Source organism: Trachemys scripta, chromosome 16 (genome assembly GCF_013100865.1).
Source record: "Trachemys scripta elegans isolate TJP31775 chromosome 16, CAS_Tse_1.0, whole genome shotgun sequence".
In the NCBI taxonomy this organism is placed as follows: Eukaryota; Metazoa; Chordata; order Testudines; family Emydidae; genus Trachemys; species Trachemys scripta.
Window position 1 is genome coordinate 14,004,731 of NC_048313.1, and position 21,336 is coordinate 14,026,066.

At 60.4% G+C, this 21,336-nt stretch overlaps 1 protein-coding gene across 2 annotated transcripts; it reads right to left on the bottom strand.

The window, feature by feature from the left end:
• Nucleotides 1–479: 479 nt before the first annotated feature.
• TAC3 (tachykinin precursor 3) lies at nucleotides 480–12,914 on the bottom strand. 2 transcript variants are annotated; one of them, XM_034792503.1, is made up of 7 exons: nucleotides 12,763–12,914; nucleotides 9,616–9,769; nucleotides 4,170–4,278; nucleotides 3,965–3,994; nucleotides 3,425–3,478; nucleotides 2,972–3,046; nucleotides 480–813 (listed from the first exon to the last, which is right to left on the bottom strand). In XM_034792503.1, exons 2-6 carry the CDS (start codon nucleotides 9,727–9,729, stop codon nucleotides 2,973–2,975), a joined length of 381 nt encoding a protein of 126 aa, XP_034648394.1. In that variant the 5' UTR covers nucleotides 9,730–9,769; nucleotides 12,763–12,914; the 3' UTR covers nucleotides 480–813; nucleotide 2,972. The 2 variants fall into 2 exon arrangements, with proteins under 2 accessions (XP_034648394.1, XP_034648395.1); XM_034792504.1 differs by lacking the exon at nucleotides 12,763–12,914 and adding an exon at nucleotides 9,990–10,070.
• Nucleotides 12,915–21,336: the final 8,422 nt, after the last annotated feature.

The window sequence follows — 21,336 nt, forward strand, 5'->3', positions numbered from 1 at the left end:
TGTTACCTCCGAGGCTGGGATACCACATTGATGGGCAACATCGCAAGAAGCTAGGAAGATGCCTAGTTACTAACGGCATGGGAGAAGGGAGAAAGGGCAGGTTTGAGGTTCACTGGACCTTGGGCAAATCACCTGACCTCTCTGTGCCGAGCAGCAGAAGAATTGCTGGGCTGGGTCAGACCTGTGGGCATCTCGCCCAGTATCTTGTCTCTGACAGTGGCTAGCGCCAGAGGCTAGAGAGGAAGGCGTAGGAACCCTGAACCGCATTGATGGTCTTTTATAGCCTTAATACCCCTGCTCCCTCCTGGAGAACATTTCCCTCTGCAAAGGTGTGTTCCAAGGCATGGGGCAGGGATTGGCTTTTCTTTCTGTGTCCGTCCAGCGCCCAGCACGGTGGCGTCCTGGACACGTGATTGGGGCTCCAGCAAACAACAGAGTCCTAGGAAACATCAGGCAAAGAAGCTGAGAGACAGGGCAGCTCATAAGTAAAAATCGTGGTGTTATTGACTAGTCAAGGGTGTTTTTAATCTACGCCACAAAGGGGGTTCTGCTGGCTCCTCGGGGTGTCTGCGGAGGGGAAAGCACCATGGGGCCGGGGCATTACTCTATTTCCAAACAGCGAGCACTAGCATTAGGACGAGGCACAGGCCAGAATGGGGCAGCGAGGACGAGACGGGGCACGTGGGGGGAGAGTTCTCCACGACATGGCGAGAGAGTTCCGGTTCAGTTGAGAGCGTGGCGGGCTTTGGAGAGCGGCTTCGTCTCCGTTTCTCGAGGCGCTGCCGACGCTTTGCTTGTCCCTGGCGTGGGCATCTGCAGGAAAGAAGGAGGAAACCCACGGCACGTTGGATCCTTCCACCCTGGGGTGGCACAGCTTGGAATAAGTCCTGGGAGAGCTGGAAAAGCCTGGCTAAGTCGATTAGATGCATTAGCCTCGTTCCCTGCCCCTGGAAGCCAGCGCTCCCACTCCTTTCCCAGCAACGGTGAGCTTGGTACATACAAACCACCTTTCAATAACATGCAATCACCCACAAATTGTACACATGCAAATAACCCCCCACCCCCAAGCACACAGGGGAAGACACAGCCCAGTGGAAGACCCGGCAATGGGAGACAGCGCGCGTAGCCGTGGTACTGGACTCATCTGCATGCGTGGAAAGCGCCTTCCACAAATTTGCTCTTTTCCTCCATTTCCTAAAATTGCAGCGCAATTATCGTTAAGGCTTCGGCTCGGCACGAAGCGAAGCCAGCCAGCTCCTGGTCTCATTACCCAGCCGTCGCCGGGATGCAAATCACCAGCTAATGAATTCATAATAACAGAATAAGTGCCGTGTAATCACCCGGTTAGGGGGATTACAGCTATTTATGTCCCGTAACCCAGCCTGCCGTGTGCTAACACGCACAGGGTCAGGGCTCTGCTCAACACACGAGCGGGTGATAGCGAGCGCGGGACCATCAATGGGATTTTCGATCTGTAATTAAAGACCCCATATAGGTATTAAAGAGCTAATGCACGAGGAGAAGCGTGACCCTTCGGGACGGTTTGCTCACGCGGCTGTGGTTTGGCAAACCTCGTATTCTCGGCGGTAATCGCTCCCGCGGTCGTGAAACTCCCCGGCCTGGTGTGTGGGGACGGGACGTCTTGCGTGGAGACGGATCCCATTCCCCAACAGCTGGCTAATACAGCACCTTAGCAGGAGGTGCTAGCAGGACCTGATGTCCCAAAGGGCTGAGTTGAGACCATGGGATGTGAGGGGGAGGGTGGTGGTCAGCCCCTCTGTAGTATGAAGCCAAATACCAAGCTTCAAGGTGGGCACCCAAAAACGGAAGTGCCGAAAATCAGGGGCCACTTTAACGTTCCCCACCAGGACAGGACTGGCAGGAGGGTGGGTTGGTGCGTGCGGGGCTGGTGGGGCTTCCAGCTGCTATTGGGGGACAACAGTAAAAGGACCAGAGACAAAAGCCCACATGGGGAAAGTGCAGGAGCCCAGAGCAGGCCCTCTGGACTCACGCCACACAGGGGACCGTTGTAACCCCGAGCTACGGCTCGTTCTCCAGCCGTCCCCGTAACGCGAGCCCGGGACTCAACAGAAAAACGTTCATCGATTCCAAAGCCAGAAGGGACCGTTGTGATCATCTAGTCTGACGCCGGGGGGCCATGGCCCCATCACCTTTTACCAGCGATGGGGGGCGGGAGCAGAAAGGAGTGAGCAGCGGATGGGGTTTGGGGGGAGGAAGAAGTGGCGCAGGAGTGGGGCTCAGGGAGCGGGGGCAGCGCGGGGGTGGGGCCTCAGGGAAAGGGGGTGGGGCTTCGGGGAAAGGGGGTGGGGCCACACCTTGGGCACCAGTGGGGCCCCCCCCACACACTTTTAAGGAGCTGCAGCCGCTCCTGTCTAGCGTAGGCCAGAGAACTGCCCTGCCTTAATTCCAGTGATTAGCAACCCTCCTCGTTAAAACGGGGCGCCTTCTTTCCGGTCAGAACTCGTCTAGCTCCCACTTGCAGCCCTTGGCGCTCACTTTGCCTTCGTCTGTCAGGGCCAAGAGCCCTTGGTGAACAGATTCCAGTTTCCCATTCAGGTGTTCACGGGCTGTGATGAAGCCACCCCCCCTCCCCACACACACACACTGGAACCAGGATGGCTACTCCGTGGTGCCAGGATCTCACCCTTAGTGTCCCAGAAGCAGGTGGCATTGGCCACCTGCATCTCAGCCCAGCCCAGCAGCTCTATGTTCGGACTCGAAAGAGGTGAAGGATTCGCAGTCTCGGGGTGGCAAAAGGCCTATCAGCCGAGCGCCATTCGCGAGCGGCCCCCGAGGTTCGGGTCAAACGCTCCCACGTCCCCCTGCCAGAGGCCCGAGCTGCAGCGAGACGTGGGGCTGCTTTTCTCCACCTCGCTGGGCGTGTGGGCGTGTGCCCGCGTGCGTCGCACGGGAAGGGGAGCGAACAGAACCGGGCCCCCGCTGCCCTCACCTCATTCTGCATTTGGGGGGTATTTGAGGTCGCCGAAGCCAGCGGAAGTCTCCTTGTTCCCGTCTGTGGGGTCGTCTAGGGTTAAACAGCAGAGCAGAGATGCAGTCAGTTCCTTCCCAGGCCCGTTCGCCCAGCCGGGACGGCCCCCGCCCACTACTCAGCCCCTGCAGGAAGCCCCCCCGTCCTGGAACGGTCAACCTGTTCCACCCCCCTTGTGTCACCGGAGTGGGGGGACACCGGCCAGCGCTGGAAGCGCTGGACTGGGGCAGCCCGTCCTGCAGTATAGACGCAGGATCTCCGTTAGGGGCATCAAGGCCTCGCCCCTGAGTGGGCGGGCGGGTGCGTGGACACTTGACGGTGCTGGGAACGGGCAACCTGGGGCTTCCGGCCGGCGCCTCGTTGCACAACGCCCCCCTCCACCCGCCAAGCTGGCCTCACACGGGCCCCACTTACCGGGCTCCGGGGTCCTTTTCCCCATGAGGCCGACAAAGAAGTCGTGCATGTCCCCTGCAGAAAGACAAGGGGGTCAGCGGAGCGGGTGCCCTGAGCTGAGTCAGCCTGGCAGGCCGGGGAAGGGAAGAGACGCCACCTGAGGCTTTTCATCCGGGTCATCTTTGCCAAAGCGCCTTCTGGGTCCAGATCTGCCCCCCGCCCCCCCGAGACGCCTCGGGCCCGGCTCCCAGACTGGGCACAGCTGGAACCGAGCACACGGGCGCTGGGGCAGGGCCGGCCCTGGCCGATCCAAGACTCAGCCCGGGGCCAAGCGCAGACGGGACCTAACCATGGCCCTGGGAAGCCTGGGCTGCCTGAGGCTTCGGCTGGCTTTCAAGGGCGGGTCCCATCTACACTCCAGTTGGTGACAGTGACGTCTGCCTTGATTGCTGTGTGGGTCAGGAGCACAGAGTGGAGCGGGGCTGGGGAGAGGCCGCGGCGTCCCCCAGATGGACAGGGCAGAGAAGCCGGGGTCAGGGAAGAGGGGAAAATGGGACTTACGTTTCTGAGAGGGGACGGGCATCTTGGGACCTGGAAGAGAGAAACGGGAGATGGTCAGTGGTGCTGGGGGGCAGCAATCAACCTCACCCCCTCTGCTTTCGCTGCTCTCTCCCCATCCCCCGCCCGATAGCAGCTCCCCCCTCCGGCCCCTTCCAGTCTCCCCGGGTTAGTTTTCTCAGGGCGGGGGATGGGGCCGGGCACTCACGGGCATCGTCCTTGCCCGCCAGCTGCAGCAGCGCCTCGTAGGAGACCCGGTGGCCGTCGTAGAGTCTCCTGAGCAGGGCCGTGGGCAGCTTGTCAAGGTCTGAGCTCGGCTGCGGGAAAGACAGGGAGAGAGGCGGGCGTGAGCCCCAAACGCAGAGGGGCCAGGCGGGCGGGGCCAGGTGGGCGGGGCCAGGCGACTCTAGGGACGAGGGACGGAGCCACCTGCCCCAATCCCCCCCCACTGCTCCTGTCAGCCCTCCACCTGCGGCCCTGAGCCCCACCCAGGTTTCTGCAGCTGCGCCCCCAGGGCCGGATACCGCCAAGATTTTGGCAGCGTGAGGGTGTCACCGACTGTGGGGTGTCAGCGATGGCTCCCAATCCTCCCCTCCCGGCTCCCCATTACGGGCCCGAGGGGGCGGGCGCCCCGGGAGCAGGATCTCCCCACGGGGATGTCGTCACATTTGCATCAAACCCCACTCGGCCCCTGACCCCGGCCTGTCAGGAGACGCCTGATCGCCGTGGCAAGCCAGCGTGAAACCCGCCAGCCCCCGGCTAGCCCAGCCCTGGAATTTTCCTGAGCCCCGGCCACCGTCCCTGTCCCCCTGCTGCCGAGTCCCTAGGCTGAGCTCTCGCCTAACTCATCTCATTGATGACGTAACCAGCTGGACTCCCAGGGGTGGGGGGTGTCTCCACCATTAACCCCTGCACTCCTGGGGCCTGCCAGCCCTACAGAAGCCTCCCTGATGCGGGATTTCCTCCTGGGGGGGGGGGGGGAAATCAACCAGCAGCTCCCCTGAGGAGTCTGCTCATGGAGCCGGGGTGGGGGTGGCTGTGGGCGGGGGGCAGGGCTCTGAGCCGTACACAGACACCGCACAGCTCGATGCGGGCTCAGCGGGGGCCCCGGCTCTTCCCCCCCAGCTGGCAGGAGAGTCAAGTACCCGTGAGGAGCAGGCGATTTGCCAGCAAAATCCTCATTCCCCTGCAAATCGTGTGGGGGAGCCTTTAACCCTTAGGAGGCCAAGTGCTTTTAGTGAGTGGGAGACGGGAGATGCTATCCCAGTTCTCCCCCCCCCCCAGCTTTGCCAGGGCCCCCCAATCCCAACCCGCAGCCCTCCCTCTTGCTACAACAGTGGCTAGCCTCAGCGACGCCCCGCTGGAGCGAACCCACCCCCAGCATGCGTCCCCCCCGCCCCCGCCCCGAATCCGGCTCCATCCGTCCAGATGCTTTTCTGCCCAAAGTGGCAGCAATCTAGCGCTCAAAGACATTGCTTATTGCCGAGCCCATCAGACACGCCAGCCCTCGCTTGTGTCTCCTTCCAGCCGCCGCTCGCTCGGGGAGAGGCGCAATTTACGGCGAGAAAGAAACAAAAAAACCCACCCCAGACAAAATGAGGAAAATGGGCCTGACGCGCCCGCCCCAGAGAGAATCGCTTGCAAATGGCCCGGCGCAGCCCTGCAGAAAGCAGCCGCCCGAGGCCGGGGGTCTTAGCAAAGGGCTTCACAAAGCTCCAGTTGAGGGGCAAAGAGGGGCTGCTGGGAAGTAATTTGCATACCGCAGAGCCAGGCGCGGAGGTACTCCAGTCCCCGCCTGGAGCAAATCCCCCACCTTTGCGCACCACGGATTTGCACGCACCGAGGGTGACCAGATCGCAAGTGCAAAAAGTCAGGACACTTTTTTTCCCCCATGGGGAGGGCGAGTTATAGTTGCGTATACAAGACACAGCCCCTAAGACTGGGACAGCGGGTCGCCCTACGTGCCATCGGCTCCCCATCGCCGCGGACAGAGACACAGCTCACGATCCACCTCACCCCACTCAACCCTGAGGTGCTACTTGTGTGTGGGGAATGCAGCCTAAGGGAGTTAGGTGTCTAAGTCCCCTTGGAAGCCAATGGGAGCCAGGTGTTTAAGTCCCTTAGGGTCTGGACCTTGCTGGAGGTTTGAGGTAGGACCCTCGGATGGGCTGAGCCGGACGAAAAGCTTCGTGGGGGTTCCGGTGGGAACGCCCGAGCCCCGGGGGACTCTGAGAATATGGCCCGTCATGGCCAGCTCCCCAGCATGGCTCTGGCCCACGCTGGCAGAACTGCCATGGGACTGGCGTCCCGTAGCCCCTCCGTGAAACGGCTTGTGGCTGTGCCGCGCCTGGCGCAAAGGGGCACTGGTGCCAGTCACGGGGGGCAGGGGTCATAAGCGCCTGGCACAATGGGGCACCAATCCTGGTCGGGGAGTTTGCTGGGCAGTGCCCGGGACAATCTCAACTGGGCCCCGCTGGGTACTGTCACACACCTGATAACCGCCTGGCCAGAGACCGGCTCCCGCCTCCCGCTCCCAAGCCCGGTGCAATCGGTGGAACCCTGGGTTCCACCGCTGACCCGCCCAGAGGTGGCTCAAGGCCATTTCCAGCAGGCGCGGCCGGTACCGTCTCCACCGCCGGCTCGCGGAGCCAGAAGTGCTGAGCTGGGGCCGGGAAGCGGCCGGGTTGGAGACATGGGGCTGCGGGTTGTGCGGATTCTCGCCTCAGCAGCTCTCCAAGCCAGTGACAGAAAACCAACCCAGGGGCCTGGCGCAGCTCGCTCGGCCCCTCAGCGCAGCCTGGCCCCTCTTTCCCCGGGCAGGGAAGGGGACGACAGGCCCCCGGCCCACCCAGGGGGAATATTGGGGGGGGGGCTGAGCATGCAGGCTCCCAGCTCCATGGGGAAGGAGTCTTCAGGTGCACGGGATGGGCAGGTCCCGCTCCACACCCTGGGCAGGGGTGGCACTGGGCCCCCCTCCGGCCTGTTGGCTCTCGCCACTAGGAGGAGCTACCACAGGGGAGGTGCAGGGGGTGAGCTGGCAGGTACATTTGCTGGGGGGGGGGTTGATCCCCTTCTAGCCTGGGTGCCGGGGGCGTTCCAGGAGGGGAGTGGCCCTTCTCCCAGCCTCCCTTCCTGCCAGGGAAGGCTGCAACCCAGAACATCCATCCATCTGTCCATCCAGGTCCCCGTCTTGCTCGATTCCCGAGTCAGGGAGGGGCCCTCCCCAAAAGCCACTGAAAAGCCGCTGCCCCGCTAGGGGGACATACGAGGAGCCCATGCCCAGGGAGCCAGCTGGCACAGAGCTGCAGCAGGGCCCTGGGCAGAGCTGGGCACCTCTGGGGATGTCAGAGCCCAGTGTCCAGGCAACGCCAGGCAAGGCAGTTTTTGTCTCACTGGTCCCTTGGGCTCTCTCGTCGGCCCGTAGCCACCTGCTGGCTCTCATCTTAGAGTGGAAGCACGCTGGGGCCCGGACCGTCTTCCTGTCCTGTGTTTGTACAGCGCCTAGCGCCAGGGGTCCCGCTCCGTGACCAGGGCTCCCAGGTGCTACCGGAATGCGGACAGGTTAACAAATAATAATGCCTACTCTGTCCATGAGCAGATCTCCCAGGACTTTACAAAGGAGGGTCAGTAGCATTACCCCCAAGGGGAAACTGAGGCCCAGAGCAGGGACGGTCACCTAGCAGTAGAGCCAGGAATAAAATCCAGGTCTCCTGAGTCGCCATCCAGCGCTCTAGCTACTAGGCCAGGCCAGCTCCCACGTCCAGCTAAAACTCAGCATTAACAAGGGCCTGGAGGCTGCACGGCTGTCGTGAGCGGTGGTGAAAAGAGGAATTGGGATCCCTGCACGGAGCAGGCTATAGAATCATAGACGATCAGGGTTGGAAGGGACCTCAGGAGGTATCTAGTCCAACCCCCTGCTCACAGCAGGACCAATCCCCAACTAAATCATCCCAGCCAGGGCTTTGTCAAGCTGGGCCTTAAAACCTCTAAGAAAGGAGATTCCACCACCTCCCTAGGGAACTCATTCCAGTGCCATGAACTGAGGGAAACCGAGGCAGACTGGCCCAGCACAGACTCAGTGTATCTAGACCAGAGATGGAATGAGGCGGGGAGGGGTGCACAAGGCGGGGCCTGAACGCAGGTCGGGGGGTGGGGAGAAGCCCCCTGCCTGCCAGACCACGGCCGCTCCCCAAGGGATGGGTAAGAGCGCGCATACTTGTGTGTGTATGTGTGTGTGTGTGTGTGTGTGTATCCATCCTGCTGCCCCTTGCTGGAGGGGACAGGCCCTGCTCTGTGTGTGTGCGCGTGCAGACTGCTTCACATCTCCTGCGTGCCCTCACCAGAGAGTCCCCCCGTAATTTAGTAGTGTGGCACCTGCGGGGCGCAGCTCTGGGAGTGGGGTGAGTTCAAATCCTGGTGAGTCTGAGGGGTCGTAGTTGCACCCCGAGGGGCCGGGCAGCTGGACAGCAGGTTCCAGGACTCGGAACGGGGGTGCCCAGGTCTTTGCCCTAAGCTTGTGCCTAGGGACTGGGGCAGGGGCTGGCTTCTGGATCCCCGGTGAGTGAGCAAAGCCCAGGGCTTGGCTGCCCTTCCCAGCCGTCCTAGGAGGGGGCATTCACTAGCGTTTGTTCCAGCCAGGGCAGGTGAGAGCCCTCCCCTTAGCAGGGGCTGGACAAGACTCTTCAGCCACCACGGATGAGCTGTGCCGGGACAGGAGAGCGGGGTCGCGGCTGGGATGGGCAGCACCGGCCAAGGGGGCACAGCTGGGGACTTACCTCCCGAGAGCAGTGGCTTTGTCTCCAGCCAGGTCACCCGCAGAACAGCCCGTGCTCTCTCCCTAAATGCCTTTCTCCAGGCAGGGATCAGCCCTCCCTTGCTGCCGGAGCTGAGTCGGGTTCGCCTGCCGCCAGCACTTCATTGGGTTAAATGGGGGTGGGGGGAGGCTCTTCCCAAAGAGCTTCTGGGCAGCTCATCAGAAACATGCTGGGGCCAGGTCCCCGGCCGGCGGAAGTCAGCGGGTTGTTATTGTCATGGAGTTTAGGGTCAGCACAGGCCTGAGAATTTCAGTCCATTTACCCCTGGGTTGAGCCCAATAACTCGGGTGTGGCTCCAGCTGAGACCGGATCACTTGGGAACATTTTGGCCGGGATGTGTATCCCAGACAGGAATGTCAAGGGTTTGGCTTTGTCCTCAGTTTGCAGAGTGACCACCTTTCTCCAAAACACACCGTAGGCATTGGAGTTAAATAGACCTGAGCAAAATTTTAATAATAAAAAAGGCAGCAAACAAATCCCACCAAAAGAACTTCAAACATCTCGAATGAAAAGAAACCCAAACCCACTTCCCCTCGCAGGGCAGAGGAAGTGAGAGCTGATTAACTAATGTTCCCCATCCGGCTAGATCGCTAGTCCCCCACAGAGTTTCCCGGGGGGAGACCGCCTGAATTTCTAATGTAAAAAAACCATGCACGGTTGTCCAGGAAAACCAAAAACCCAGGCACAAAACCAAATTGTATCCTCCTTTAGGCCACCGACCCGCAGCGTCAGGGTGGGAGGTGAGTCAGCGAAACGTCTCACGTTCCTTTGTCCCTGGGGGCAGCCACGTGGACTCAGATCTCCCTGCACCCCAGCCAGCCCCGCTCCCTCCCTTTCTACCTTTGTCTGGACCCCTCTGGCCGTCTGTTGCTCCGGGGTCCCTTCGCAGTAGGTGTGACACAGCTTGGCCGCTGCTAAGGACAGCAGCACCGTCAGCACCAGGGGGCTTTTCATTTTCCTCTCCCGAGGGCGGGGACGGGGGCTGATGGCCGATCTAAGGAACGAGAGAGAGAAGGTGGTTGCGGTCCAATAAAAGATATAGGCGTTTCCAGACCAGAACAAGGTTGGATTCGTTCTTCATTAGTAGCGAGGAGGCGGGACTGCGTTCTAGTCCCCACTCTGCCACCGGGCTGCCGGCCGACCTCGGGACAAGTCACGGCCCCCGCTCTGTGCCTCGGTTTCTCCATCTGTACAATTGGGATCATGCTACCCACCTGCCTTGGCCCAGTGCTTGGAGCTCCACGGGTGCGGAACGTAAGAGCGAAGAGCCTCTACTCACACTTGGTCGTGGAAACGCTTGCAAATGGGAGTGTTATATAATCAAGCCCTAGAAGGCAAACCAGCTTGTTGGGGGGGCACGAAGGAGAAGTGGGGGGGAGCAAACACAGGGGCTAAAGCAGAACGTGTAGGTATAAGTAAGATTGGTGCAAGGCGTGCTTCTCACTAGTGCGGGGAGGCTCACACTACAGCCAGTGCCCTAACGCCTAAGGCAGCTCCACACCCAGGTAGGGAAATCATCAAATAACCCCCTTTCCCAAGCCTGTCATCACTCGGCTCCTGGACTCTGACTCGGGGAGGAATTCAGATCGCCCAGTGCAAGCCGTCCGCCATCCCCACTGGCCGGGGCAAGGGCTGGCTCTCCTCCCCGGAATTTCGGACAGATCCGGGTTGGATTTTAAGCCGTTTTTGCCTGACAAGCCTGAAAAATAAAGTCCCAACTTTGGAAGGGAAAAAAGCCAATGTCATTAAAGCGAAGGAACAGAACGTGCTGGGAATTTGGAGGAAAAGCAGGAGACTATCAGAGTCACGCAGTGACCCAGACCTATTTCTGTTCTTATTTCTTTTGAAATTATCTTTTCAACCCGGCGGAATCTCCGCCCTGGCACCGAGGCGGGGGAAAACCAGTGGACGCTGGAGAAAATTACCGCCAGCAATTCAGAGTGGGAAAATGCCTCTCCCGCTGATGTGATTTGTACAAGATCGGATTTGGTTTTGCTGATGAGATGCCAGTCACCACTTGTCTGTTGGCATCACCCGGCTGGGATTGATCTCGATTCTCCGGGCTCATCAGCTCCCTGGAGCTGAATTTCCCCCCTGCCCCCCACCCCCTGCCAGCTAATCAAGTCTGTTAGCTGAAGTGCACATTGCATGTCACCCAGCAAAAGCCACCACGGGAAGGGGGGAAAAACCTTCACCCTTGGAAATCTCTCGGCCCTAATGAGACGCACTTATACAAGAAACTCGGAGCCAGAGAGTCAGGAAGGTGCCAGCCTGCCCGGCGGGCAGCCCCCATTTACCACCTGCCAGCCTCTCCAGGGCCCCGCTGCGTTTTGCAAAGTTTGCTGGAGGTTGGCAGAGAGGAAAGCAGCCAGGAAGGGGTGTGTGGAAAAGGGGGCAGTTTGCCTTTATTTGGGGAGGGGAGACAAATCATTAAACAGCGCTGAGATGTCACACACATATGCCCAGGTACGATAATGTCCACCCATCCGATCGCCTGCGTCGTGCTTCTCCCGCCCGCTCGCAGTCACACGCACTCACAAACCCGGATCCACTGACGCACACACGTGCAAACACACTTGCTCACAGTCACACACACTCACAAACTCGGATCCACTGACGCACACGCATGAGAACACATTCGCTCACATTCACACACACTCACAAACCCGGATCCATGACGCGCACATATGCAAACACACTTGCTCACAGTCACACACACTCACAAATCCGATCAAACTCCCGGATCCACTGACTCACACGCGTGCAAACACACTCGCTCACATTCACACGTACTCACAAACCCAGATCCACTGATGCACACACGTGCAAACACACTTGCTCACAGTCACACGCACTCACAAACCCAATCAAACTCCCGAATCCACTGATGCACATGCATGCAAACACACTTGCTCACATTCACACGCACTCTCAAACCCGGATCCACTGACCCACACACGTGCAAACACAGTTGCTCACAGTCACATGCACTCACAAACCCGATCAAACTCTCGGCTCCACTGACTCACACATGTGCAAACATACTCGCTCAGTCACACACACTTACAAACCCAGATCCACTGATGCACACGCATGCAAACACACTCGCTCACATTCACACGCACTCACAAACCCAGATCCACTGACGCACACACGTGCAAACACACTTGCTCACATTCATACACACTCACAAACCCAGATCCACTGACGCACACACGTGCAAACACTCACTCGCTCACATTCATACACACTCACAAACCTGGATCCACTGACGCACACATGTGCAAACACACTCGCTCACAGTCACACGCACTCACAAACCCGGATCCACTGATGCACACACGTGCAAACACACTTGCTCACATTCACATGCACTCACAAACCCGATCAAACTCCCGGCTCCACTGATGCACATGCGTGCAAACACACTCGCTCACATTCACACGCACTCACAAACCCGATCAAACTCCCGGCTCCACTGATGCACATGCGTGCCAACACCTCACTCACATTCACAAACCTGATCAAACTCACAGCTCCACTGACACACACGCGTGCAAACACACTCGCTCACATTCACACGCACTCACAAACCTGATCAAACTCACGGCTCCACTGACACACATGCGTGCAAACACAAACACACACTCACGCATGACAGCCGCAAAGCCTCTTCTCTTTTCACAGCAACTGAACGGTGGTGCTGAGATCCCCCGAAGGAACCAAAAACGCCCCCCCAAGCCGAGCGGCTCTTTTAACCTTTGCCCCTATTTTGAAGCCTTTTCTAACCCCCCTCCCCCCTTGTTTCTTTGCTCCCCAGATCAGACCATTCTCAACAGCTTTGCCAACTTTCTCCGTCTCATTTTTTTCCCAAGCTTGGATTTGGCTTAAAATAAAAAAAACAAAGCAAAAAGCCAGCCAATCCCACCCAAAAGCCACCGGAACGCCAACCACCCCGCGGCCCACGCCCCAGGGACGGCCACGTACCTGCCCAGGCTCCTAGCCAGTGCCGGGGGGTGTCCCTCCGTGCAGCGCTGAGCGGTGGCTGCGTTCCCGGGCAGCTCTCAGACGCTGAGCAGCCTCCAGTCACCGTAATGAACAGTCCTGCACTGCCGGCTCAGCTGGGTTTAATAGGGGCTGGGGCTAGGCTGGGGAGGGAGACGGAGAGCCACCAATGGGGGGACCCAGCGGGGGAGGGGTCTAGGTCGGCCCCCCCACATTACACCCACCCCCGCGTTACACACCCTGTCATCCGTGCGCACATTACACACACGCCAGTCACCCCCCAACACAACTGGCACACGCGCCAGCAGCCCCCACTCCAGCATCTCCCTTGCACACAGATCCCCACTGCACACACACACACACACACACACCTTTGATGTGGTGTCCATTACCTGCCGGGTTTACACTTTGGTTCAATGGCTCTCAGCCCCCGCCCCCCACTATACAAATGGTTCCAGCCCCCGGCCGGTCACGGGTGTAGCCGCGAGGGGAGCGGATGCTGCGGGGTTTGAGGCAGCAGCCGGGCCCTTCCCGGATGGGGCTGACCCCCCGGGAGGAGAGAGAAAGGGCGGCTGTCAACGCTCCTTTTGTCCCCCTCTGCTGGGGGGGCGAGACTCGGTTCGTTCCACAGACACGGGGGGGGGGGGGGGAGTCCTCATATCTGACCCCCACCGGGAACGGGCAACGCTGGCCCTGGGGCTGTGGGCCATCCACCCCCTTTTGGGCTCTGGGCGCTGCTCGATGGGAAGCCGCCGGCATCTCTGCTCCCACCCCCGGCGTGCCGCTCTGTGCTGATCCCCCCCACCCCCCACAAGCCCTGCCAAGAGCAGAGGCAAAGAGGGGCGGGGGGGCAGGGCCGAGGGCCGCCCCTGCCGCTGTGCACTGCAGGCCCAGGCCGCAACTCAGAGCAGCCCCCAGGTTCGCCCCCGTGTTCAAGGTGTCTTGACGCCAACTGCCCCCACCCCGTGGGCTGCTCACCCCAGTCTCTGCACCCCGAGCCTCTGCCGGGCGGGTCCACGGAGCCTCCTGACGCTGACGCAGCCCCGGGCGCTCGGTCTGTCGGGGACTGCAGGCTGCTGGGGCCCCGGCAGCTTGTGAGCGGAGTCGGGTGGGGCTGGAGGCCCGAGAGAGAATGAACAGAGCATCCACCTGGGTGTAGAGGCACTTCTCGGAGCGCCAAGGGGAAGGCCTGTTCTGGGACAAGCCAAGCCAGGGCTTCGCTTATCTCAACCCCAAGACGGCGCTGGATAAGCACATGGGAAAGCCGCAACCGGAGCTGTTCCAAGCGGGAGATCCTCCAGTCAGGACAGGAATTGGGTAGGAGAGAGTCTCCTGCTGCTTCCACCTGCACTCTTGGGGACAGCTGCATTGTCCACATGCCAAGAACAATGTTTTGGCAAGCATGGGGCTATCCTGCAAGGCCGCCGCCCTGAACCCCAAGCTCGTTATTCTCAAGGCGGGCCGTGGATGAAACTTTACGTCTGTGTGCCAGCTCCAGGAAAGAACTGCACCGCAATTAACCGCGCAGCATTTCTCCAAGATCTAACTGTCTATGTCTTCTGTTGGCGGCTACAACCGCCAGTTGGTGCGTCACACCTGTCGCACCAGCGTATTTCACAAGAACCCGGTGTGGGAAGCTGCTCACGCCAACCCAAGCACAGGCACACAACGAGAATGGGCTTTCCCCTCCCCATTTTCCGCACTCCCAAGAGCGCTCTTCTCCCGTTCCCTTCTCCATGCCCTTTACTGTTACACCCCACCCTGCCTGCAAATCCATCCACTGATTTCCAGAGATGGACCCGGCCCCATCTCCCTAGTGAACAGGACAAAGCTAACCCAGACCTTGAATATTATGGGCTGCTCTCTGCCCCCCAGATTCCAGGAGCCGAATGCAGCGCCCCCACTTCCATCCGAACAGAACGGAACGAAAGCCGAGTCTCCACTGAATTGAGGGTTTTGTCTTTTATTCCTGTTTTCCTAGCGGAGACAATTAAAACTCCCAGCCCTTGTAACCCAGCAACCGTAAGTGCCGTGGCGATGAAGCTCACGGTAAGTTTCTCTTTTGCAGCTGGAAGTTCCAAACACCGACATGACTTTCTCAGAGGAAGAGCCAAGGTTGACTTCCCAGGCTCCGGGAAAGGTGGGAGCAGGCGGCGAAAGAGAGAAATCGGGGGGGGGGGGGGGCTCAGAAGCGCCCGGGGTCCAGAGACGCACCACCAAAATGTGGGACGTTCTTAATGTTCTGACTCTGGGGGGTTGAGGCCACAACCCTGATGCTCAAGACACCTCGGTAGCGGCCCGGGGCCAGGCCTTAGACCAGACTTTTCGGCTTGGCAAGACCCATGGAGGCTGATCTTCTTTTGAGAGGTCGCCAGAGGGTCCGGGCGCCCGGGGAGGGGAGCAGCGGGATTTTAAGCCGCATTTTCAATGCCTCCTGCCCCTCCCTCTCCCAATTGCTTTTCTCACCCCCTCCCCGGGGTCACAAGCCCCTGGCCGAGAGAGAGACGCTGCTTTAGCTAGGGAGAGAGATTAAAAAACTCGAGCCCTTTGGCTTAATCATACTACCCCTTCGGGGGTCTTTACAATCTGTTCTCTGCCTTTCGAGCCTGGGGGAGTTGCACTGGGCAGCCGGCCCAGCTGGGACCGGGGCGTAGCCACACCAGGCTCTGCCTGAGGCAGCCACGGGCAAAGGAACTCAAACCGGGACCGGGGGCAGAGACGGGCTAGCAGGACGAGCGGCCAGGGAACGGCGAGCGGCTCCTACCCGGGACTCAAGAGGCAGCCAGGGGAGCTGGCAAACTCCGGGTGCCTCACTGCCTGGTGTCCCCCCTTCACCTCCCGGCCCGTTTGTTTATTCCCCCCCACGATCGCGCCGCTTCTCCCACGCCCGGGCGTTGCCTTGGGCACGCTCCGGCAGGCCCTCGACTCGGGGTTAGCCGCCGGAGAACACGCCGGCGGCCAGGGGAACAATGGGACTCACGCACTGCGCTGGTGCTCGGCACGCGGCCGGGGCAGCATCTGCAGCCGTAGGATGTTAATTAAAGACGAGCGCGGCCAGAGGAGGCCTAGTTAATTAATATCAGCGTTCCCCCCCAACACACATGCACCCCTCCCCTAATGATCGCTCCGGAGAGCACCGCGGCCTTTATGGCTCCCCACCCATTGTTGTTTATGGCTTTCATTTGCGGTGGCCCGTCTCGCGGAGCCTGGCACGGCGACGCCGGCTGGCTGGGGTGTGAATGGCGCCAAGACTGCCGCTCGGAGAGCCCTTGGGCACTGCTGAGAGGCATTGAGCCGGGGGCACAAGCCAGGGCCCCGGAGTTGCTCTGTCCGGGCAGGTCAAGCGGCTGCATTGAAGCGAGGCCTTTAACGGCAAGGAGACGGGGAAATACAGACAGTGGGGTGTAGTGGTTAGAGCAAGGAAGCCTGGGACTCAGCACTTATGGGTCCTTCTCTCTGGTCTACCACTGACTCCGTGGGGGGGGAGGATCTCAATCGCCTCCCCTCCCCCTCTCTGGGCCTCAGTTTCCTCAGCTGCTGGAGACAATACTAGCCGCCGGGCTGGGCGAGTGGCTATTCTGGAGGCGTTCTCAGCCCCTGCAGGAGGGTGAAGGGGGACAAGGAGGATGTAGACGGGAATAGAACCCAGGCGTCCTGCCTCCACCCGGCCCCAGTGCCAGCCCCTGGACCCATTCCCGCTGGCGTTCGGCCGTTCTCCCATTACGCTGCCCAGCGAGGAGGTTAACCTGGTGCTCCGTGGGGGTTATCAGGTAAATCCCTGCCCTCCCCCATGCTGAGGAATTTCATCCCCCCTACTCACCTTCTGTTTGCCTTCCCCCTCTCCCTCTCCTCCCCCAGCCTCACTCCAAGGGCTCAGGGGGGTTAGCTGCTGCAGAAGCAGGTACCGGCTGGTTCCTGGATGGCAGGCTGGGGAGAGGCCACGGGGCCCAGATTTCCAGCCGCACCTGCATGTCCAAGCACCTTGGAACGGGCCCCAGGGCTGAACGGCTTTGCAGGCTCGAGGAGGGGACTGTCGCGCAGCAATAACCCAAGAGACCAGAGGGACAACGCCCAGCTCTCCTCCACACTCCCTCGGTGCCTCAGTTTCCCCCTCTGCAAGATGGGCACACTCCCGCTGCCCTGCCTCACGCGGAGGATAAACAGGTAGCTCGATTGAGCGGGGCCCCCAGGGAGTTCCTGCAATCCATCTAGTGCTCAGAGCTGGCCGCCCCCAGCCCTTTGCAGCATGTTATTGACCCTGGCGGTGTCTGGGCCAGGCTGCGTGTTTCCGCCTGCGTTAACCCGCTACGCCCGTGGCCCCCGCGAGCCCTACCCTTCTCCATGGCTGTAATGAGATCCCTGCGTCGGGCTGGCTACGGGTTCTACACCCAGCTCCCCCAGTCTCTGCTGCCTAAGCTAGAGGGCCAGGATGTTCGTCATTCTCCTCCCTAGATAGGGAAACTGAGGCACGAGGCGAGGCACCGAATTGGGTCCAGGTCCTGCTGGAGCTGGGAAGAGAACCCAGGAGTTCTGCCTCTAAATGCCAACCAGAAGAGGGAGCTACTGACCGAAAGGTGCCCCCTCTGCTCCCCCCCCCGGTGTGTGATTTGTGGGGGTGGGGGAAGGGGAGCTGAGCCGGACACTCGCCTGGAAGATCACACACTCGGAAGCCCTTGGGAATCCGGCACACGAGTCCCGCTGAGCGGAACCCGCGCCGGCGAATTATTCAGCTCTCCGGAGGCAGGGCAGCCCCATGGGGCGCCTTCTCCCTGCAGGGGAACAGCAGCCGGGTTCGAAACGGGGAAGAGAGAAGGCCCCTGGGGTCCTGCAGGGTGCCGGCTGTGCCTGGGAGGGGGGGATGTGTGTGTGTGGGGAGGGGAATGTCGTTACACTGCCGAGAGCTTTGTTAAAGAAAGAGGGCTCTGCCCCAGGGGAGTGGGGACACCCTCTGTGCCCCGTTGAGCTCAGCTCCTGGCCGGATGCCAGCAGGGGCCTGGGCATGGCCGGCTGGCCGCCAAGGGAACCGCGGCCCTTGTCAGTGCAGGAAGGGGGTGAGGGGACCGTCTGCCATGAATTACGGCCCTTGGGGGAGCCCTTGGTCAGCTGGGTTATTAAGGAGCTGAAGAGGATGGAGGCCCTTTTGCAATGCAGCTGGGGCATTAGAGGGACAGAGGGCGCTGGGGCAGCGGGGGGGAGATCAGAGACGGGCAGCCCCCTCCCCGGAGAAGGGGCAGCGGCTATAGGAGAGGAGGATGAGGAAGGCTGGAGAGGAAGGCTTGGGATTGGGTTTCATGGGAATTTTAAAGATGTGGCAGCCTTAACCATGGGAATAGGCACCTCCACACAGTCCACATGTGGACACGTCTCACCCACACACACACAAACACACACACATCAGTGTGCATGGAAAAATACACACACACACAAATACCGGTGTCAATGCCACACATGTTCTCTCTCTTACACACAGCACTGAGGTAATTGCCTCTACCTTTGCAAGCCCACCTGGGAGTTCTCCCTCACTCTGCCAAGAGAAGTTGTCAGCACCCGACGTTCAGACAGTGACAGGTGGGGACAGAAAGTCTCTCGCTGACTTTGACGAGCGCAGCACAAAGAAGGGAAGGAGAAAACGAAGACGAGGAAGGGAAAACGGGACAGGAGAGCCGCAGGGAGGGTGGGCACGGACTCCACCCACGCAGCGTGGCCGGGGGGGAGGTCTCCGTCCTGGCGGAAGAGGGTGCTCGGCAGTGAGGAACCCTGCAACAAACACAGTGAGGCCTTTCCATCCCCAGCGCTCAGCCCCGCCCATAGTGCATTGTGGGGCCTGGTGTTAAGGTCACGAGATCACTGCACTGCGGCGTCGCTCCGTGGTAGGAGGCGCTAGCAGCACGGACACCTTGGATGCCCCTGGGTACGCCCTTCGCTTGCAGTGTTCTCTGCCGCTGCAACAAAACTAGAGATTTTACATCCTCTGCTCCGTCCTGTGCTGGCTCCCAGAGCGCCGGTGCCGTCAGCGCACGCCTGGACAACGGGACCCAATACCTACCGCCACTGCAAGGTGCCTGCGGGCTGGAAGAGAGCATTCTGGGTAGCAATATGCAAATGAGCATCCACACCATCCCCCCTCTTCCTTTGGAGAGGCGGAGCCTAAGGAGCCCCGCGTCGCTTCCCCCTCTTCGTTAGGTTTCACACCCAAGGCCTGTGCGGCAGATGGGTGGAAATGTAACACAAATGAGTCTGAACAGGAAGCCTCAGGTCCCTTCCCAGAGCCTCCACCCGGCTCCCGGCTCCGCGAGTGTCAGAGCGGCCGCCACGGACAATTACTCCTAATAAGCAGCACGCCAGAAAGAACTAGGTCAATTAGCTCCCTGAGCCCCGCCGTGGGAGTCCTTCAAAATCGACAGCTTCACACACGCACTCCGCTCAGCCCCGGCCCCCAGGGCAGAATCCTGGAAGCGCTGAAAATGCCCCAGCCGGGGACTGAACCAGAAGAGAGAGCTTCGAAACCCTCTGCGGCTGGATGATGTCAGGCCACAGCGGCAGATGCCGGCAACTCCCCTTTCCTGGTAGTATTAGGGTAGCACCTAGGAGGCGTGAATTGCGAGCCAGGCCCCGGCGCGCCGGGGGCTGTACTAACGCAGTCTCCCTGCCCTCAAGGAAGGATCAGCAGCTCCACTTTCCCCGCAGGGAGCTGAGAGCCAGAGAGATCAGGGGATTTGCCCAAGGAGTCAGAATCAAACTCAGATCTCCCAAATCCCAGGGCATGGCTCAACCTCCGTCCCATCTCTCCTCTCTGCTGCGATCAGCCCAGCGACCCAGCCCCTTCTCTCTCACAAACACTCTGCTCCTTGCGTGGCTTCCTCTCACCTGCACGACCGTCCGGCCTCGCTCCCGCTTTAGAGCCACGTAAGTGAGCAAAGATCTAGGGCCCGCAGCCGCCCGCCTGCCCACCCAGGCTCCTTGTTCCCGGGCACTGCTCCTGCGGTGCAGCCTAGGCGCTGTTCTCCACGGCGCAGCGTCAGCGACGTTACAACGAGGTGCGGGAGCGGATCTTTAATAGCCAGCAAGTGGAAAAGAGGCAGAAGAAAGCCAGATGGCCCGAGAGGTAGAGAAATGACTTGGCTTGTGAACAGGGCCGGGTCATGCCCGGGTCACCAGCAGTTGGAGGGCACAATCCATCGGGACCAGGGGGTCTCAGAGAAGGCAACCCTCAGATGCAATCAGGAAACCAAGCAGGTGGAATTGCATGGCATTCTGGCCCCCCCACACCCACACATAGCCACCTGTGCTCCCCACCCCTGGGTAAATGCAGCTTTAATCAGGCAAACCACCCTGTAGCAGCCCCCCGGTGCGCTCAGCAGCGGGGAGGGAAGCCACGCCCTCCAGCTGCAAAGCACTGGCCAAGAGCCACGCCCATGCGTGGGAAGCGGTAACAGGCGGCTATGGGACAAGGCTGCCCTGGGCCAGCATGTGAGCCCTTCACACTCATCAGTGGATTTAGCCTCAACGCTCCTGGGAAGTAGGGGCCTCCTTTACAGATGGGGAAACTGAGGCACAGAGCAATGAATGATATGCCCCAGGTCACACAGGGAGCTGAACCTGCATCTCCCAGTGCCCTATTCACTAGCCCCTCCTTCCTCACCTCGCTGCACGCAGACGGATCCAGGTCCCCCCCAGCGCTGCGGGCTGGAGACTGGGGGCCTGGATTGGGCCAAGCACAAAGGGCGAGGTAGGGGGCAGATTACTGGTGCCTCCGTCCCCCTTCCCTCCTGCCTACCCGGGGAGGGCGAGGTTCACTGCTCAGCCTTGACAGCGCCCCAATCTCGCCCTCCTCTCCTCCGGCAGGGAAGGAAGACAGCGTGTGGGAGGTTAAGATGTGCAGGGAGCCGGGAACATAAAAGCTAAAGTGGATTGAGACGAGGTCTATTAGCAGCTGAAGAAGGTTGTAATTCAGCAGAGACAGACGGGCTGTGACAGGAGGCAGGGACCTAGCAAAGGCACCGGGCCCTCTGGGAGCACCTGGTCCAGGCTCTGGCGAGAGCAGGGGAGGCAGAAATCCTTCCCGGGAAGTCAGTAAGGTCCGTCCCGTCCTGGACTCTGGAGTAGAATGTGAGAAGCAGCAGTGCGGTCTAGTGGGAAGGGCAGGGGGGCGAGAGACTCTGGCCTTGCAACTGGGCAAGTTGCTTCCTCTCCCAGCTGGTCTGTTTGGCCTTTGAGCTCTTCGAGGCAGGGGCTGTGTGAGTGGGAAGCCCACAGGTCTGATCTGGGCTGGGGCCGACAGACGCTGCTGCAAGATCCCAACCACCCTGGGGCTCGTCAACCAAGCTCCCTCTAAGCCAGGGGTTTTCTCCAATCCCTTCCCGGCGGCCCAGCCCCGAGCTAGTCCCAGGCAACGACGCTCGCACCAGTCGAGACGCGCGCCCCATCCGTCCCCGTCGTGCATTGATTCACCTCTGCAGCAGAGCCCACAGCCAGCCCCGGCCTCCCTCGATGCAGGTCAAAGCGGAGCTTGTTTCCGCCGTTCGGACTCCACACCCCCAGGGGAGTGAGCGAAGC

What these genes read in the sequence shown, in the direction of transcription:
- TAC3 (XM_034792503.1), bottom strand. Translation starts at nt 9,729, where the DNA reads ATGAAAAGCCCCCTGGTGCTGACGGTGCTGCTGTCCTTAGCAGCGGCC. An exon ending in CCAGAGGGGTCCAGACAAAG is followed by an intron (nt 4,279 to 9,615) that starts GTAGAAAGGGAG and finishes TCTTTCCCGCAG; the next exon opens with CCGAGCTCAGACCTTGACAA. An exon ending in GAAAAGGACCCCGGAGCCCG is followed by an intron (nt 3,047 to 3,424) that starts GTAAGTGGGGCC and finishes GTTTAACCCTAG; the next exon opens with ACGACCCCACAGACGGGAAC.